Source organism: Pseudorca crassidens, chromosome 7 (genome assembly GCF_039906515.1).
Source record: "Pseudorca crassidens isolate mPseCra1 chromosome 7, mPseCra1.hap1, whole genome shotgun sequence".
Lineage (NCBI taxonomy): Eukaryota > Metazoa > Chordata > Mammalia > Artiodactyla > Delphinidae > Pseudorca > Pseudorca crassidens.
Window position 1 is genome coordinate 70136517 of NC_090302.1, and position 19436 is coordinate 70155952.

Genomic DNA, 19436 nt, shown 5'->3' on the forward strand with positions numbered 1-19436 from the left:
AATGGAACAGGATAGAAAGCCCAGAGATAAACCCACGCACCTATGGTCACCTTATCTTTGATAAAGGAGGCAGGAATGTACAGTGGAGAAAGGACAGCCTCTTCAATAAGTGGTGCTGGGAAAACTGGACAGGTACATGTAAAAGTATGAGATTAGATCACTCCCTAACACCATACACAAAAATAAGCTCAAAATGGATTAAAGACCTAAAGGTAAGGCCAGACACTATCAAACTCTTAGAGGAAAACATAGGCAGGACACTCTATGACATAAATCACAGCAAGGTCCTTTTTGACCCACCTCCTAGAGAAATGGAAATAAAAACAAACAAATGGGACCTAATGAAACTTAAAAGCTTTTGTGCAGCAAAGGAAACCATAAAGAAGACCAAAAGAGAACCCTCAGAATGGGAGAAAATATTTGCAAATGAAGCAAATGACAAAGGATTAATCTCCAAAATTTATAAGCAGCTCATGCAGCTTAATAACAAAAAAACAAACAACCCAATCCAAAAATGGGCAGAAGACCTAAATAGACATTTCTCCAAAGAAGATATACAGACTTCCAACAAACACATGAAAGAATGCTCAACATCACTAATCATTAGAGAAAAGCAAATCAAAACTACAATGAGATATCATCTCACACCAGTCAGAATGGCCATCATCAAAAAATCTAGAAACAATAAATGCTGGAGAGGGTGTGGAGAAAAGGGAACCCTCTTACACTGTTGGTGGGAATGTAAATTGATACCCCCACTGTGGAGAACAGTATGGAGGTTCCTTAAAAAACTACAAATAGAACTACCATATGACCCAGCAATCCCACTACTGGGCATATAACCTGAGAAAACCATAATTCAAAAAGAGTCATGTACCAAAATGTTCATTGCAGCTCTATTTACAATCGCCCAGAGATGGAAACAACCTAAGTGTCCATCATCAGATGAATGGATAAAGAAGATGGAATATTACTCAGCCATAAAAAGAAACAGAATTGAACTATTTGTAATGAGGTGGATAGACCAAGAGTCTGTCATACAGAGTGAAGTAAGTCAGAAAGAGAGAGACAAATACCGTACGCTAACATATATATATGGAATTTAAGGAAAAAATGTCATGAAAAACCTAGGGGTGAAACAGGAATAAAGACACAGACTTACTAGAGAATGGACTTGAGGCTATGGGGATGGGGAAGGGTAAACTGTGACAAAGCGAGAGAGAGGCATGGACATATATACATTACCAAACGTAAGGTAGATAGCTAGTGGGAAGCAGCCGCATAGCACAGGGAGATCAGCTCGGTGCTTTGTGACCGCCTGGAGGGGTGGGATAGGGAGGGTGGGAGGGAGGGAGACGTAAGCGGGAAGAGATATGGGAACATATGTATATATATAACTGATTCATTTTGTTGTGAAGCTGAAACTAACGTACCATTGTAAAGCAATTATACTCCAATAAAGATGTTAAAATGAAAAAAAAAAAAGGAATGAACCATTAAAATTTAATTAAATCATTGTAATAAAATTCGTGTCCAGATTGTAGATGCGTTTCTCCTTTCCCTGAATTCGACTCTCTTCCCAGAAACAGTCCTGAAATCTGAACACATACTACGACATGCTCTGATTTCGAGCCGTCAATCCCTGCATAAATGGGCACCGGCGTCAACCGGTCTGGCTAAAAGCTCCTACCAGGAAGGGAAGGATGGACGCAGGGGCAGGCGCAGAAATGAAAGGCTCTGTGCGAAGCCGCGGCAAAGCTCCCCTCCGCAGTCAGGCCCGAAAAGGAAGTTTCCTCTCTGCTCTCGCGGCCCCACGAGCTCACTGGGCCCCGGTGGCGCCTTTCCGGGGCCGGGGCTCCTGCAGACGTCGACGCCCGGGTTCTTCCCGTTCGCACTGCGCGGGAGTTCGCGGAGCTAGACCCGGAGGCTGGTCCCGCTGGGTGGGCGGTGCCCGTCGGTCCGTTGGGGCGAGTTCGGGCGCCCCCTCCCGGCCGCTCCGGCGCAGCGAAGGCAGCTTTGAGGGCTTTGCCTCGCGGAGGACCTGAGCTCCCTTTCACGGTGGTCCAGGTGAAGCGCTGAATTTCTGGACTCCTGATCTCGCTGCTCATGGCCGTGGGGATGCTCTGCTCCATCCCTCACATTTTACCCGTTAGTATACATCGTCTTATATTCTTCCAATCATTTCCCATATCCATGTAAGTTGGTAGAGTTAAGTATTTGTTGCCTGAATCCACCAGAGCTTTGGTGGCGTCTACAGAGGACTCCCTGAAATGTTTGTAATCCAATCTGGTGCAGGGGTCAAAACTCTCAAGGGTCTTGTCTACATGCAGCTCATAAATTTATGGTGAGAATTAATTTAACAATATATATGAATCATCTTGGACAATTAAATATGATTATTTTATAATTATTAGAATTATTAATTTTGTTGATCACATTTAGGCTCTCAGAAATAATTACCAGTTGAAAGTTTTACTTTGCTTATTATGTAAAATAATCAGGATACTTTGCAATTTGTTCAACTCATCTAGAAATTTGTAGGTGGACAAAAATTAATGAAAATATAGGAAATTTGTAACAGCGAGGTATGAGACAACAAAGGAATATCAATATGTTACAAGAAAAGTATAGGGCTTTCCAGAAAATAAGGGATGGTTCAACACATGCAGTTTGCACAGGTGTCTTTGGTGTGGATAGGGAAGTGGAGTTTGGAATCTGACATATTAGGTTTTGAAACCTGGATTTGCCATTTACTTATCAGATTGTTTTATTCACATAAAGCCTTAGCAGGTGGCTCTTTGGAAATGAGAATATTAACACTCACCAACTATGTTGGAAAGATTAAGTGAGTCCCTTATAAGAGCTACGGAATTTGTAGTTTCTGTCATCATCATTTTTGAAAAAGACTAAAAGTCTGTGTAATTTGTCTGGTAGGTCCTTGGTAATCATGTTCACAGTAGCATTGTAACATTTAATTAGTAATCAATTCAGGATTAATGTGTCGTAAACAGTGAGGGCAGCATCAAGGAAAGTTTACTCACTGCTCTCGCGGCCCCACTCGCTCCCTGCGCCCCGGCGGCGCCTCGCCCGGGCCTGGGCTCCTGCCCACGGCAACGGCCGTGTTCTCCCCGTGTATGCAGCGCCCGAGTCCGCGGTACTGGACTGGGAGGCGGGTCCCACTGGGTGGGCGGTGTCGGTCGGTCCCTTACGGCGAGTTCGGGCGCCGCTCCTGGCCGCTGCGGCGCAGGGAAAAGAGCTTTGCACGTTGTTGAGCTGTAGCCCTGGCGCTGTTTCACTGAAACGCTGAATTTGCGGATTCCTGGTCTCTCAGAGGATGGCAATGGTGATGATCAGCTCCATCCATCACATTTTACAGGGCTGGAGAACATCATCCTCGGTGTCATCAGTGAAGAGGCTGGCAGGCCTCTGGTGAGCTTGGTGATGCTGCAGATGTCTGGCTGTGGCGGCCTTTATCCAGCTGTGCTGAAAATCTTCCCGCAAATTAGATTCTTAATTAGGCCAGAATTGTCATTTTCTGTACTTATCTCAATTTTGTTTCCTCACTTAAAAAAAAATTCTCTTCTATTTTGGGCATCAGAGAATGTCATATCTTCAATGCTTTTTTTGTATTATTACACTGGAAATTAAATATATTCATGGAAAATGACAGAAGACTCAATCCAACAGGATGTAGTCATCTAAGTGAGTCAACTCAGGTTGAAATAAAAACCTGAGGCTCAATCTAACTCCGTTTTTTAAGTCTAATAAGAGAACTTAGACGTTTGACCCTGTACTCTATTTTGACATTTCTTAAATTGCACCAAAATATATCTAGCCACACCTCTCTGCATTTCTTTTTTAAGGGTCTAATACATAAGATTTGAATTCTTCCACAATTATTTACAGAACTATAGCTCTCGTTTTCTGACATAGTCTGCAGATAATGGTGGCATAATACTGAACAACAAGGGTTAATTCATACAGACCTCTTCATTCTGTCACCAAAAATGTTCTGACTGCACATATATGTGACAATGTGCTTGGCAATGTGGATTCCAGGAAAGTAAGGCAGGGATGGTGACTGCCCTCCAGGGAGCAGGGAGGACAGACTTTAGAGGCAGGATTAGGATGCAGAAAGCAGCACGTGCTCAGTGCAGCTGAGGGCCAGTGCTCAGAGCTGATGAAGAGGAGGGCCTGGGAGCAGCAGAAGGCTCCACTCTGTCAAAGGTCTGTGGCTCCTGAATTTAAATGACATCAGACTTTCACTTCCTCTTTTAAAAAATTGAGTAAACTTTAGTAGTGGTCACACAGGACATTGCATAGATCAAATAAAATAAAGTCTGCAAGTTACAGGCTGAGAATCCAAACAGAGTGAATGATAGCAGCCTTTTGTATTAATACATCAAATAGTAACCTGTATAGTCCACCCTCGGCCCAGCCAAGAGAAGCTCTGACTGCAGGTCCCTTAACACTGTCAGGGGTCTGCACGTTGAGGCCCCAAGTGCAAACTCTAGGAGAAGGATTGCCTGCAGGACCATGAAGGAGCAGAGCCCAAGTTTCCACCCTTAGAGCAGTACCTAGTACATTATGGAGAGAAATCTTACAGTAATTGAAGCTCTTTGCAGAGAACCAGCATCTATGAAAGTTGTCTGATAAAACATAGCTGCTCTGTGAATACTGTAAATGAGATAAGCAGTCCCTTTTCTCATTCTGAGTTAGTTTCAGACCACCTCTGATGCTAATTTTTAAGACACAGATTAAATTATACTTCAAAAACAAACTCATAGAAAAAGAAATCAGATTTGTGGTTACCAAAGGGCAGGGGTTGGGGAGATAGGAAATCAGATGAAGGCAGTCTGAGGTATTTTTTTTCTTAAAAAGTAAAGAGACACAGATTTTTAAAAAGAAGATTTAGAGAGAAGGAAAATGGTTAAAATGTATATATATGGTCTGCATGTTGAGTCCCCCAAATGCAAACTCTAGGAGAGGGATTGCCCACAGGACTGTGAAGCAGTCTTAGAGAGGTGCCTGGTACATTATGGAAAGAAATCTTAACAGCCCTTGAATAATTTTGCAGAGAACCAGCATCTAGGAAAATTGTCTCTCACACACACAAAAAATGACTGCTCTGTGAATAGTATAAATGAATAGTACCTCATCCTTAGTTAGTCTCAGACCACCTCTGGTGATATTATTTTAAGACAAAGATTGTTTTAAACCTTAAAGAGACCAGGAAATTGGTTATAAAATGTAGATGGGGGAGAGGGTGACAGGACTTTCACCTATACTTTCATCCAGGGAAGTACTTTCTCAACAGTACTTCAAAAGCTATTTCCTAGGTTAGTTTTAGGGTTAAGTGAAAAGGACTTTCTTTAAGCATGGAATGTAAGAAGGCACCAAATCTAAGATGTCAAGATAAATAATATTTTAATTCAATATTTAAAAATGAAAATGACAAAACATGCCTGCTGAACAAAATATCAAAATTTTAAATAAAGACAAGAAATGACCCTGCATTTGCATGACTGTGAGTGTCTTACAAAGGAAGGTTTCACGTTGCCAATGAAATCTGGGCAATTTTCCTTTAATCTATGAAATTCTTACCAAAGAAAATGAAAAGATCAGACCTGGTAAATGTCCTCAATGCTTTGTACAGCACACTAACTCTTCTTTGTTCCTTCCTTCCTTCCTTCCTCCCTCTTTCCTTCCTTCTTTCTTTCTTTCTTTCCTTCCTTCTTTCTTTCTTTCTTTTTTTTCTTTCTCTTTCTTTCTTCTTTTTTGGGTGCGCCACACTCCATGCGGGATCTTAGTTCCCCCACCAGGGATCGAACCCACATGCCTTGCATTAGAAGCACAGAGTCTTAACCACTGCCCTTTTCTTTCTACAATGCAATCAAGATGGGTTCCTGGGAGAGGTGTTTCAGAAACCCGGGTTAAATAAAAATTATTTAACACTGTCACAGAGTCACGAGAAATTGTCAAGTATAGAAGTGACCTTGAATATATTAATGAGTTTGCTTCCATTTGCTAAGAGAGTAAAATTATATTCTTGTTTTAGTATAAACTATAGTTTAAATAGAGTTTAATAAAATGCTGTGTTTTGATACTCATATATATTTTAATATCCTATATCTAATATTTAAAATATTTTCATTAAATATTTCAAAATATAAAAAATTAAAAAATATTTAAGTTACACATAATATAAATTAAATATAAATTAAATTTAAAATTTTCAAAATATAATGCTGTGAGTTTTAAAATATTTCCACTTTTCAGTTATTCAGTACTTCCTCCCCCACGTTAACGCTGTATCCTTGAAAGACACCATGAAGTCCCAGAGCATCTACAGAGGCGCTCAGCTCCCGCGTCCTCGGCCCCGGTGGTGCCCGCGCTCCGACTCACCCCCAGGGCGTCCCCACCCTGTCCGGGCGTCCCATCGCCGCCGCCGCGTTCCCCTTTCTCTGGGCCGCAGCACAGCGCCAGAAACGAGCCCGAATCTGTAAAATCGGCCCCAGCTCGCTCTGATTCCCAGCTTCAAACCTCAGAAAACGGCTTCTTTCTCCAAAATGGACTCGCTCAAGTTTCTGTGCGAAAATAAAGCACAAAACTCAGGGGCAGCCCCGAAAATACAAGGTTCCAGCTTCCAACCAGACAAAAATGTCGCTGGCGCGGCCGCGACAAAGTTCCTTCCTCAGCCCTCTGGGCTTCCGAAATGAATGTTTTTCTCTCACTATTAAAGCAGCACAAAGTTGGTCTCTGAGGCTCCAACGCCTTTTCTCTCGAGCTGCCAGACCCGCTGAAAACTGCAGACTCTCAGAAATCGGCGTTTCCCTAACAAAATCGATTTTAAAAAGACATCCTGCGCCCTCTTGCGGCCGCCTAGAGAAGCGCGCTGTCCCAGGACCCAGGGAAGGAACCTTTTGCTGATTGTTTAGCAGTGCCCGCCAGCTGCCCTGTGGCTCACTGAAATTCTCAATGGCCCAGATCTATTTGCTAGTGGCAGGAGTGATGCTCTGCTCCATCCCTGCTTGCTCTCTTGGCAACAAAGAAATCTTCATATATTTAAGACAGATGAAGAGGATCCCCTTTCAGTCGTGCCTAGAGGACAGAACCGACTTCAAAGTTCCTTGGAAAAGAGAGAATATCACCCAAATCCAGACGACTCAAGGCACCCGTTTATTGTCAACTGATGCTCCAACAGAACTTCAACCTCTTCACCACGGAGGGCAGCCATGCTGCTTGGAACAACACCCTCCTCGATAAACTTCTCTCTAACCTTGATCAGAGGCTGGACCGACTGGAGCAGCTGAAAAAAGGCAATCTAGATTGTCTCGGTTTGGGACTTGCTGCCCAGGAGTATTTCCACGCAATCCATCTCTACCTGAAGGCAAAGGAATACAGCCCCTGTGCCTGGGAGGTTGTCAGAGTGGAAACTGAAAGGTCCTTTCCTTCATGTAAGAATCCTCAAAGAAATGTCAACAAATAAAATGAAAATTATATTTGTGACACTCTCTAATCAGATTAGTGTTTGCTTAGTGTTCCAAAGCAATCTTGACTCATATTTCCTCACAAGCTGATAAATGTCTGAAATGAAAATCATACTTTTACGAAAATATATTTAGACAGAAGAACACAATCTCTTTTCTTAAATAAACAATTTCATAATAATAAAAGGTCTGTTTAGGTTTTTGGGGGGTATTGCTATTTTCAACCTATGAAGTTTATTTTCTTTTTGTGGAAAAGTTTTTAGGATAGTATGTTGTTAAAGGTATTTGTCAGTTAACTTAATGCTGGCTGCTGTAACAGGTAAACAGGAAACTGTCAGGAATTTGATCATAATAGAAATTTATCTTTTCTTCTTTTAAGGGCACAATGCAGGCCTTCCTGATCAGGTGAATATTCTGGTTGGCTCTGCTCCAAAGAGTGATTCGAGGACATGGGTACCCACTGTTGTGTGGATTTTTCCATCATCAACAGGTGACTCCAAATTTGTCTGTAGTACTTGAATCTATTCCACTCAGTGGTAAAGGGAAAAAGTCTGGCGGACCACGTGGATGTTTTCAAGGGCCAGCACTATACAGGGCAAGAGCACTTCTGCTCATATTGTGTGGCCTGGATTTATCCTCATGGTAATCTAATTGCAAAGAAGTTGGGAAATTATTGGACTAATGGATGAGGAGACAAGTTCAGGGCATGAGACCACTTTTCATTTTTACACTATTTGTCCTAGTGAAGTTCTGGGTGGGGTGGAGGGGAACTAATGTTCTTGCTTGCACACACTTCATTAAAAACAATCTGACAAAAAATTCTTATTCCACAGTTTCAGCTTGGGGAAGATGATATGGATGTGACTCAGAGTTCACAGCATCATAGACTATTTGAAAGAAACATTCAACTTGATGCCCAAAGGCATGGCCTATGAGGAAAATATCCACAAGTGTAGACACATTACAAGTTATTTCCTTATTTCCTGAGGGAGACAAGAAAAGAATGATCAGTCAGCTCCTTGCAAGTACTTGAGAATCACTGAGTGAAGAGTGAGTCTTCCACTCACCAGATCTTCCAAATATTAGAAATGCAAACTTGAAGAAAATATTCCTGCAAACAGTCTTTAAAAAAATACCTCACACAAGCTTTCCTGGTGGCACAGTTGTTAAGAATCTGTCTGCCAATGCAGGGGACACGGGTTCAAGCCCTGGTCCGGGAAGATCCCACATGCCACGGAGCAACTAAGCCTGTGCACCACAACTACTGAGCCTGTGCTCTAGAGCCCACGAGCCACAACTACTGAGCCCACGTGCCACAACTACTGAAGCCCGCGCACCTAGAGCCCGTGCTCCGCAATAAGAGAAGCCACTGCAATGAGAAGCCTGCGCACTGCAATGAGGAGTAGCTCCCGCTCGCCGCAACTAGAGAAAGCCCGCACGCAGCAACGAAGACCCAACACAGCCAAAAAAAAAAACCCCAAAAAACAAAAAAAACCTCACACAATATTCCATTATCACTTCCCCTGTAGAACCATGAAGAACTTTTAAAGTATCTTTAGATTATTGTCTTCTCACATCATATCTATCTAATATATGTTGGTATAATTATTTCTCCTATCATTACCATTATTGTGGATTGATGTTACATGAATATTGATTGAGCTCCTGAAATGACAGGGACTGGACTAGCTGTCTAGGAAGCGGGGTTGGATAAGATGGTATCTCTCCCTTTAAGTATTTTACAGACTTCTGGGAGGTATTCTGAGGATACAATAGGTCAGGTCATGTCTTACTATTTGGACTTCTTCAACAAAAGAGCATAGACTGGGTAGTTTGTAAAGAGCAGAAATGTACTGCTCACAGTTCTAGAGTCTGGAAATCCAAGATCTGGGTGTCAGCGTGGTCCAGTTCTGGTGAGAGGCTGCTTCAGGTCTCACACTGCAGAGTTCTCCTTGTATCAGCACAGGGCAGAAGAGGGAGGGATTTATCTTGACCTGTTTTATAACGGCCCTAATTCCATTTGTGAGGTCTCCATCTTCACAGCATAATCATGTCCCAAAGGGTCCGCCACCTGATATCACCACTTTGGTGGTTAGGACATCAATATATGAATTTAAAGGTCTTTAAAGGTTACACGCATCTAGAAATAAGAATATAGTCATACTGAGCAGAATGAGCAGGTTAGCAGGCAAAAAGAGTAGACGAAGGACTCAGAATCCAAACTTTTGATTTACAACCTGCCATAATGCTTTAATTATTATATGTCAAATATTGGAAATCAAACTGAAAAGGAGCCCACTGTCTCATGGGATGGAATGAAAACACAGGATGAAAATATTCATCATTTTTGTAAGGAGTCTCCAAAAAATCTCAGGATAAAGGTAATAATTATCACATTAGTAAAGATTCATGAAAGAGTAATGTGGTAAATGTCTGGTTGCTGTGAGCTATGAGGATCAGAGAGAGTTTGAGTTTAGATCCTTGGCTCTGTATATGACACCAGTCTAGTTATTTTCTATTGTGACATACTAGTGGACAAATTAGAGACAAGGCCATCCTTGTGTGTTTAATATAGTTCTGGGCACAGGCTGAAAATTGCGCTGATTTGCAACTTGAATCCCCAGCCATATGCACCTTAAAGGAAAAAGAATCCAAGTGATTTTAGCAATAAACTCAGTAGGCATTATTGATATCAGCAGGAGTAGAGTGAAAATGTTAGCCACTGTCTGTTATAATCCCAGTAAATATGGCTGTGAGGAAGCAAAATAGATTGGTCATTCGTAAATGTCTGCCAGGAGGAGGAGAAAATCTCAGAAAGTGCTTTAGTAAAATTACTTGTTGAGTCAAAAACTACTAGAACTTATGAATTAATTAAGCAAGGTAACAGAATACAAGATTAACATACAGAAATCTGTTGCATTTCTTTACACTAATGATGAAATATAAAAGGAAAAAGTAAAAATACAATCCCTTTTAAAATCTCATCAAAAAAATAATAAAATACTTAAGAATAAACCTGACCACGGAGGTGAAAGACTTATAACCAAGAACTATACAACATTGATAAAGGAAACTGAAGATGATTCAAAGGAATGGATAGTTATCCTATGGGCCTGGATGGGAAGAATTAATGGCCATACTACACAAAGGAATCTACAAATTCAGTGCGATCCCTATCAAATTACCCATGACATGTTTCACAGAACTAGAACAAATAATCCTAAAATCTATATGGAACCACAAAAGACCCAGAATTGCCAAAGCAATCCTTAGGAGAAAGAACAAAGCTGGAGGTATAACCCTTCCAGACTTCAGACAATGCTACAAAGCTAGAGAAGTCAAAACGGCATGGTATTGGCACAAAACCAGACATATGGATCAGTGGAACAGAATACAGAGCCCAGAAATAAACCCACACACCTACAGTCAATGAATCTTTGACAAAGGGGGCAAGAATGTACAATGGAGAAAAGACAGTCTCTTCAGCAAGTGGTTTTGGGGAAGCTGGACAGCCATAATTAAATCAATTAAGTTAGAATACTTCCTCACACCATACACAAACATAAACTCAAAATGGCTTAAAGACTTAAATACAAGACGTGACACCATAAAACTCCTAGAAGAAAATATAGGCAAAATATTCTCTGACATAAATTGTAGCCATATTTTCTTAAGTCAGTTTCCCAAGGCATAGAAATAAAAGCAAAGATAAACAAATGGGACCTAATCAAACTATAAACTTCTGCATAGCAAAGGAAACCATTAACAAAATGAAAAGACAAGCTATGGAGTGGCAGGAAATATTTGCTAGCTATGCAACTGACAAGGCCTTAATTATACAAACAAAAATATACAAATAACTTATACAACTCAATAACACAGAAATAAACAACCCAATCAAAATATGGGCTGAAGACCTGAATAAACATTTCTCCAAAGAAGACATACAGATGGCCAATAAGCGCATGAAAAGATGTCAACATTGCTCATTATTAGAGAAATGCAAATCAAAACTACAATGAAGTATCACCTCACACCAGTCACAATGGCCAACATCAAAAAGTCTACAAACAATAAATGTTGGAGAGGATTTGGAGAAAAGGGAATCCTCCTACACTGTTGATGGGAATGTAAATTGGTGCAGCCACTATGGAAAACAGGATGGATGTTCCTTAAAAAAAGAAAACTAGAGTTACCATATGATCCAGCAATCCCATTCCTGGGCATATATCTGGAGAAAACTCTAATTCGAAAAGATACATGCACTTCAATGTTTATAGCAGAACTATTCACAATAGCCAAGACATGGAAAGAACCTGAATGTTCATCGACAGATGAATGGAAAGAGAAGATGTGGTATATAAATATACAATGGAATACTACTCAGCCATATAAAAGGATGAAATAATGCCATTTGCAACAACATGGATGGACCTGGAGATTATCATACTAAGTGAAGTAAGACAAAGACAAATATCACATGATATCACTTATATGTGGAATCAAAAAATGATACAAATGAACTTATTTACAAAACAGACACTGATTCACAGACATAGAAAACAAACTTATGGTTACCAAAAGGAAATGGGGGAGACGGATAAATGGAGTTTGAGATCAGCAGGTACAAACTACTATATATAAAATAGAAAAACAACAAGGTCCTACTGTATAACACAGGAAATTATGTTCAATATCTTCTAGTAAACTATAATGGAAAATAATCTGAAAAAGAATATATATATATCTGAATCGCTTTGCTATACACCAGAAAAACTAACAAACATTTGAATCAACTATACTTCAATGAAAATAAAATAAAATACATAGATGAGTCTATTAAAAAAAATTACTTGCGTGATTACACTGGGCTTGCTGCCAGGGATAATACAGGGAATGGATAGAGTCCAGTTACTAATGAGCTAATTTGCCAAAGATTATCACATACTACAATGTAAAGAGCAGGAATATAGAGGGCTGAGGCCACATGACTTCCTATGCAAAATAAAAGAATTCAAGATGGGAGATGAAAGTTAATTCTTTCCATGATAATAATCAATATTTATCCAGTTATGAGTCAAATACAAAGATGTATTCATTCCGTTTAAAAGCACAGACTTGGATTGGAACTTCTGGAGGTCCTTAGGGAAATTTGAACATTAATGAAAAAATATGGAGAATGATTCAATTTTTTTTTTTTTACTTTTTTGTTTTATTTTTATTACACACTACAAGATACACTGCATGCTACACAATACACTGCATAACCTCCTAGCAGGGGTAGACAAGTATAACTGAGTTATTTTTCATCAATCAGGAAAATGCTTCCTTAATCAATGTTCTCCAAACCCTTTGACACATAGTAACGATTAACTGCAGAGATGCGCCTATTTCTTTCCATCAAATTCCACTGTTATGAATAATGGGCAACCCTTTTTTCCTTGCCCCCATTAGTGAACCTGTGGATGCGTGCAGTGGCCATTCCCGGGATGAACAAGCACGCGGCCATGACTGCGATTCCGGGGAGAATCTCGAACCACATCACTACAATTCAATTTTTCATGTTGCCTAAATTACGCATTCTCATTGGGGATGCTCCCATGGGTGCAAACATTAGTTTTCTGGGGTATGAACAAATCTCAGCCATTATAATGGCTTTGGTGTTCAAAGGTCAACCTTATCCAACAAAGTCTTATTCCTTTGTATTCATTTTGCTCTTCAGGTTTTCTTGTATATGATGTGAGAAGCATTGACACTGAGTTCATGAAATATAAACAAATGTCACGCAGGATCAGTGCTACAACCTATGGTGACTTAACTGTTCATTACAGGACTTTCTCGCCATCATTTGCTTGATCTCAAAGTCATAATGTGAGAAGTGTCCTTTACTTACTTATGAGCTGCCATTGGCTGTCTTGCGGATGCTGCTTATGTTCGAGCCTTGGTGTGATTTGGGCTTTGGGAATTAAGCACGAATAGGTTATATTTTATTATTTAATTCTACTAAAGTTATTTAGCACATCACTAATTATGCCTATTTCTAAACAGAAAACTGTTGACAATATCTAGATGAATACCTAGCAGCTAGTGAAGTTAAAAATTTTATGATATGAATCAAAATTAATAGTTAATTACCTAAAAATAAATGCTAAGTAAATAATTTAAATTTTCAGTGGTTTTAGCAGTTCTGATGATTTTATTTAAAATATATCTATACATTGGTACTATTATGAAATATTTATATAAATTTTTATTTGAAATTATAATTTGATATATTACTATTTATATAAGTAAATATATTACATTAAAAGTTACTCTGCATAATTAGGTAAATTTCACTCTATATCAAATACCCTATACAAATTCAAAGTAAAACCAGTATCAAATTTTTATTGAACTGGAAAAAAAATTAGCAAGTGAGCAATAAAATGGACACTACCACAGTCCTAGCATAAATTTCAGCAACTCCCTGGAAAACAAATTAGTTTTAGGTCTCAAGAACTTTAAAAAAGGTGATGTCTTTTGATTTCATAATTATATTTTGTCAAATCGGGTACAATTTTATACCCAACGGCATTCTCCCAACATGATTGGTAATTATGAAATTTTGAAATATTCTTCATCTAAAAAAAGTAAAATGTTAAACAAGGCTACATCCATAGACTAGAACATTATACAGTCATTGTAGATGTTCTATTTGAGTAATATTTTTCAGTTTATTTATTTATTTATTTATTTTTGGCTGCATTGGGTCTTCGTTGCTATGCACGGGCTTTCTCTAGTTGCGGCGAGCGGGGGCTACTTTTCGTTGTGGTGTGGTGGCTTCTCTTGTTGTGGAGCACGGGCTCTAGGCGCACGGGCTTCAGTAGTTGTGGCACACGGGCTCAGTAGTTGTGGCGCACGGGCTTAGTTGTTCTGCAGCATGTGGGATCTTCCTGGACCAGGGCTCGAACTCATGTCCCCTGAATTGGCAGGCAGATTCTTTTTTTTTTTTAAAGTTGTCTTTTATCTAAATCTGTCTTTTTTTAAAAAAATAAATTTATTTATTTATTTTTGGCTGCATTGAGTCTTTGTTGCTGCGTGTGGGCTTTCTCTAGTTGCGGCGAGCGGGGGCTACTCTTTGTTGCGGTGCCCGGGCTTCTCATTGCAGTGGTTTCTCTTGTTGCGGAGAATGGGTTCTAGGCGCACAGGGTTCAGTAGTTGTGGTTCATGGGCTCCAGACCACAGGCTCGGTAGTTGTGGCACACAGGCTTAGCTGCTCCGCGGCATGTGGGATATTCTCAGACCAGGGCTCGAACCCGTGTCCCTGCATTGGCAGGCAGATTCTTAACCACTGCGCCACCGGAGAAGTCCCTGAGTAATTTTTAATGGCATGAGAAAATGTTTATAATATAGAACTTAATTTAGAAAATCAGTGAGCTTCTTCAAATATATCTTTTGACTAAAAAAAAGTTACTCTGCAAACTTAGTTATAAAGTTAAATTAGTTGTCAATAACTTTTTATTTTTTCTTTTTGGCCACACTGCGTAGCATGTGGGATCTTAGTTCCCCGACCGGGGATCAAACCCGTGACCCCTGCAGTGGAAGCGTGGATTCTTAACCACTGGACCACCAGGGAAGTCCCTAGTTCTCAATAACTTTTAAATATAATGTTTAGCTCAAATTTTTTCATTCTTAACCCTGCATTGAATAAAAACAGTAAAATTTTCACTTTCTTTTTCTATGTATGCAGATATTCATGGAGTATATAAATATTCAGTACCTATGTGTTTTCAAACTTTCATGGGGGGGCAATTAGGAAAAAGCTATCTAAGAAGGCTCTGTGGGCAGGGGAAGAGGAGGCAATAATGGAAAAAATAATGGTTGAGAAATGTTGCCATATCCCATTTGGAGAGTGCAAAGTGAAAATCAAAAACAGAAGTAGAAATTAACGTTTAGAAAATGGAAACGAATGGGTTCCCATTTAAGACCCAGGCCTGAAGGAAGGTCTTCAGAGAACCTAGAGAGCAGGGTTCACAGAGTCCCCACCTCAGCCAGGCCGGCAGCATCTGCAGGGTCCCCGATGGCCCCAACTTTGTCCTTACTCCTGACCCTGGTGCTGCTCAGCTGCAACTCCAACTGCTCTCTGGGCTGCGACCTGCCTCAGACCCACAGCCTGGCTAACACGAGGGCCCTGATGCTCCTGCAACAGATGAGGAGAATCTCCCCCTTCTCCTGCCTGAAGGACAGAAATGACTTTGGATTCCCCCAGGAGGCGTTTGGAGGCAACCAGTTCCAGAAGGCTCAAGCCATCGCTGTCGTCCATGAGATGATCCAGCAGACCTTCCAGCTCTTCAGCACAGAGGGCTCGGCTGCCGCTTGGGACGAGACCCTCCTGGACAAGTTCTGCACTGCACTTTATCAGCAGCTCACTGACCTGCAAGCCTGTCTGATGCAGGAGGCGGGGCTGGAAGGGACCCCCCTGCTGAAGGAGGACTCCATCCTGGCTGTGAGGAAATACTTCCACAGAATCACTGTCTATCTGCAAGAGAAGAAGTACAGCCCTTGTGCCTGGGAGATTGTCAGAGCAGAAGTCATGAGATCCTTCTCTTCATCAACAAACTTGCAAGAAAGACTCAGGAGGAAGGAATGACACACACCTGGTTCAACACGGAAATGATTCTCACTAACGAGACCACACTTCCACCTGTGCTGCCATGTCAAAGACTTTCATTTCTGCTCTCATCATGCCCTGAATTAAATTAATTTGTCAAATGTTTTCAGGAATATTAAGCAACATGATGTTCTACTCTACAGGCACTTGTTCCTCACAGATGCCCATGCTGATCTATTTATCTATTTAAATATTTATTTATTTAACTATTTATAAAGATTACAATTATTTTTGTTCATACAATATTATGTGCACATTTACACTGTAGTTTCAGAGAAAAAATACATTCTTTGTATTTAGTCAATTTATTATTTTCTTTGTTCATTAAATTCTTTCTATAGAAAACTTCTGGTATTAGTTTCGTCTTTAAAAAAGAAAACCAAGGCTGAATGTGCAATCTGATTAAACAATTGATGGTACAATTCATTTACCCATCAGTATTATATTCAAGTTAGAAGTAAAATAGACTTCCCCTAAGCCAGGTTGTATCCCTCCAGATATATAGAGGTAAACACAACAAATACAGCTCCTGCTCTCTTGTATCTTTGATTTTTGTAGGGAAAATAACCTAAAGACAGTACAAATAATATTTATTATGTTTAAAATTAATACTAATTAATGTTAGAAATTAATATCAGTTAGATTTACCGCTATAATGAGAAGGTAAAAAATTGACTTCTCTCTGCAGAAGGTACATCAGTCCATGTGAGGATATAAACACAAAAGTTGTACATATTCTCTGTAGTTGGCTGGTAGACATCTAACTACAAATGTCTGTTGGATATTTGAGTTTGCAATTTACAAGCAATTCCATTAATTGGAAGGCATAGGAACAGAAGAGGTCAAATGAGAAGAGAGTATAGAATGAGAAAAGGACTTAAATTGAGTCCTATGGGGCTTCCCTGGTGGTGCAGTAGTTAAGAATCTGTCTGCCAACGCAGGGGACACAGGTTCAAGCCCTGGTCCGGGAAGATCCCACATGCTGCAGAGCAACTAAGCCCATGCGCCACAACTACTGAGCCTGCACTCTAGAGCCCATGAGCCACAACTACTGAAGCCTGCATGCCTAGAGTCCGTGCTCTGCAATGAGAAGCCACAGCAGTGAGAAGCCTGTGCACCACAACAAAGAGCAGCCCCCGCTCGCCGCAACTAGAGAAAAGCCTGTGCGCAGCAACAAAGACCCAATGCAGCCTAAATAAATAAATTTTAAAAAAGAAATAAAATGAGTCCTATGACTTCCAACCTTAAAAGGGAGGGAACACCACAAAGGAAGCAGAGGTGGAGTGGCCATATGATAACAGAGAGAGGACGGTGATAAGACCATGTTTACAAACTGAGACTGCTTAGAAGACTCAATGCGTTTGTAAAAAGTATGGATGGAAGTTGTCCCTTACATTGGAAAATAGGTGGCACTGGCGACCTTAGTGAGAGCCTGTCTGGTAGAATTAATCAGCAGAAACCATCATGGAGAAGGTGGAAGGGTGAATAAGAGAAGGGAATGACAGTTTGTATAGAAAATTGGTTTGAGAGGTTTTCCTTAGGAAGTGGAGGAGAGAAATAGGGTGGGACCTAGAATGGAAGTGGCTTATTTTTTCTTGGCGTGGTTTTCCCTTTTTTGAAATATTTTTGTCTCTGAAGAGACTCCATGGATTTGATGTATTGACAACTCATATCAACATGTTTAATATTTGATATACTATAAATCATGACATATTTAATTACTTACAATGATTTACCATCAGTTTGATTAATAGGATGTTGAATGTCACTAAGCTGCTCTGTAGATTGAAATCATCCACTACATGGGAAACAGATGGCACTGACCTTAGTGAGAGCTGATTTGGTGGGATTAATCAGCAGAACCCATACTGGAGTAGGTGGAGGGTAACAAGAGAAGAGAAGAACTCCCATTGTCATTGTTTCACCTGGGGAGTCACTTTACTTCTTTCACTCTCATCATAGTCAGAGTTGCATTTGTTTTCCTTTTGCCTCAGTGCATCCAATGCAATGACAGCTTTCTATGAAAGGTGAATGGAGAAAGAAAATCAAAAATGTGTAACGAAAATTATGGAAAATAATGGTATGGCCCCTTTATGTTTCTATTTTTACTTCTCTATTTTGGTTTCTGTTTCAAGATGAAACATAAAATAATTCAGAAGCAGCAAGACAACCATTGCCCAGAATAATACTAAATGAGAAAGAATTTATACAATTATAAAGACTCAAATCAGGAAAGCAAAGAAGTCTAATTTTACCTAGCATCATATGCCATACATCTTCACTGCTTGGCGTCTTCACTGTGAGATGGAGAGTAATGAACCAAGAGGCTCAGTAGAAATGTACTAAATAATCTAATGATGCCTATTAATTGCTTTAATACAAGGTTCTTTTGGGAGGTCAGGAGAAGCTTCTGAAGAGAGGTCTGATGGAAAATCTGAAAATATTATTTGTTACTATTTATACCTTTTGTAATTATTATGTACTCTGTGCTAATGATGATACAATAGTGAACAAGACGTAGACCTTTCTCCCATGGTGGTTACTTATTGAGTAGGTCTAAGAAATGATTTTCAAGAAGACCAATCCAGAAGGATAAGGCAGCGTGGCTGACGTATAAAATAAAGAGGGCAAAAACAGAGACCAGGTCATAATTAAAATGCCATTCTTAGAAAGAACATTATTTACATTAAGTTTGACTTTAACAAAAAGACTTTCCTCATTTGAAAGAACTGAATCCACTTTTTGAAACATCTGAAATTTTGACGGTCACAGCCCAGGGGCACACGCTCACTAAAAGACTGAGACCTAATCATAGGATTACAGAATACTTCCCCTCCCCATACCTACCATCACATCAACAGGATCCCTGTATAACAGGGGATTACAACAGAAAAGAACTGCACGTGTATGATTTTATATAAGAATTCTCTAGGGAAACCACATGACAACAGGGGAGAAAAAAAATCATCGACAAAAAAGGAAGTTTTAGCTTCTGACTTCTACAGCTATGGCAAACAGTAAACACATCCCAACTCCTAGCAAGATAAATATAAAACCTCATTCTAAAGGCCAGATTACATCAGTTACTTTTACCTAGTACATCACGTCCAACTTTCAATAGAAATTTACAAGTCTTACTAAAAGGTGAATAACACAGTTTGAAGAGAAGGAGCAAGCATCAGACCTAGACTCAGATATAGTAGATTTTGGAATTATCAGGACAGGAATTTAAAGTGACAGTGATTAATATGCTAAGGTGTCTAATGTATTCATGTAGTAGTTATCTACTTTAT

General features: G+C 39.9%; 1 protein-coding gene and 2 pseudogenes across 1 annotated transcript; 2 read left to right on the forward strand and 1 right to left on the reverse strand.

Annotated features, from left to right (window-relative positions):
* Nucleotides 1-6978: 6978 nt before the first annotated feature.
* Nucleotides 6979-7489, forward strand: LOC137228362 (interferon alpha-H-like; annotated as a pseudogene).
* A 5189-nt stretch (nucleotides 7490-12678) lies between these two features.
* LOC137227894 (NADH dehydrogenase [ubiquinone] 1 alpha subcomplex subunit 1 pseudogene) overlaps nucleotides 12679-19436 on the reverse strand; it is a 30338-nt pseudogene continuing 23580 nt past the window's right edge.
* LOC137227891 (interferon alpha-1-like) lies at nucleotides 15553-16137 on the forward strand. The gene has a single exon (XM_067744518.1). It carries the CDS (start codon nucleotides 15553-15555, stop codon nucleotides 16120-16122), a length of 570 nt encoding a protein of 189 aa, XP_067600619.1. The 3' UTR covers nucleotides 16123-16137.

Bases quoted from the DNA above. Each gene is read 5' to 3' on its own strand.
- LOC137227891 (XM_067744518.1), top strand. From the start codon at position 15,553: ATGGCCCCAACTTTGTCCTTACTCCTGACCCTGGTGCTGCTCAGCTGC.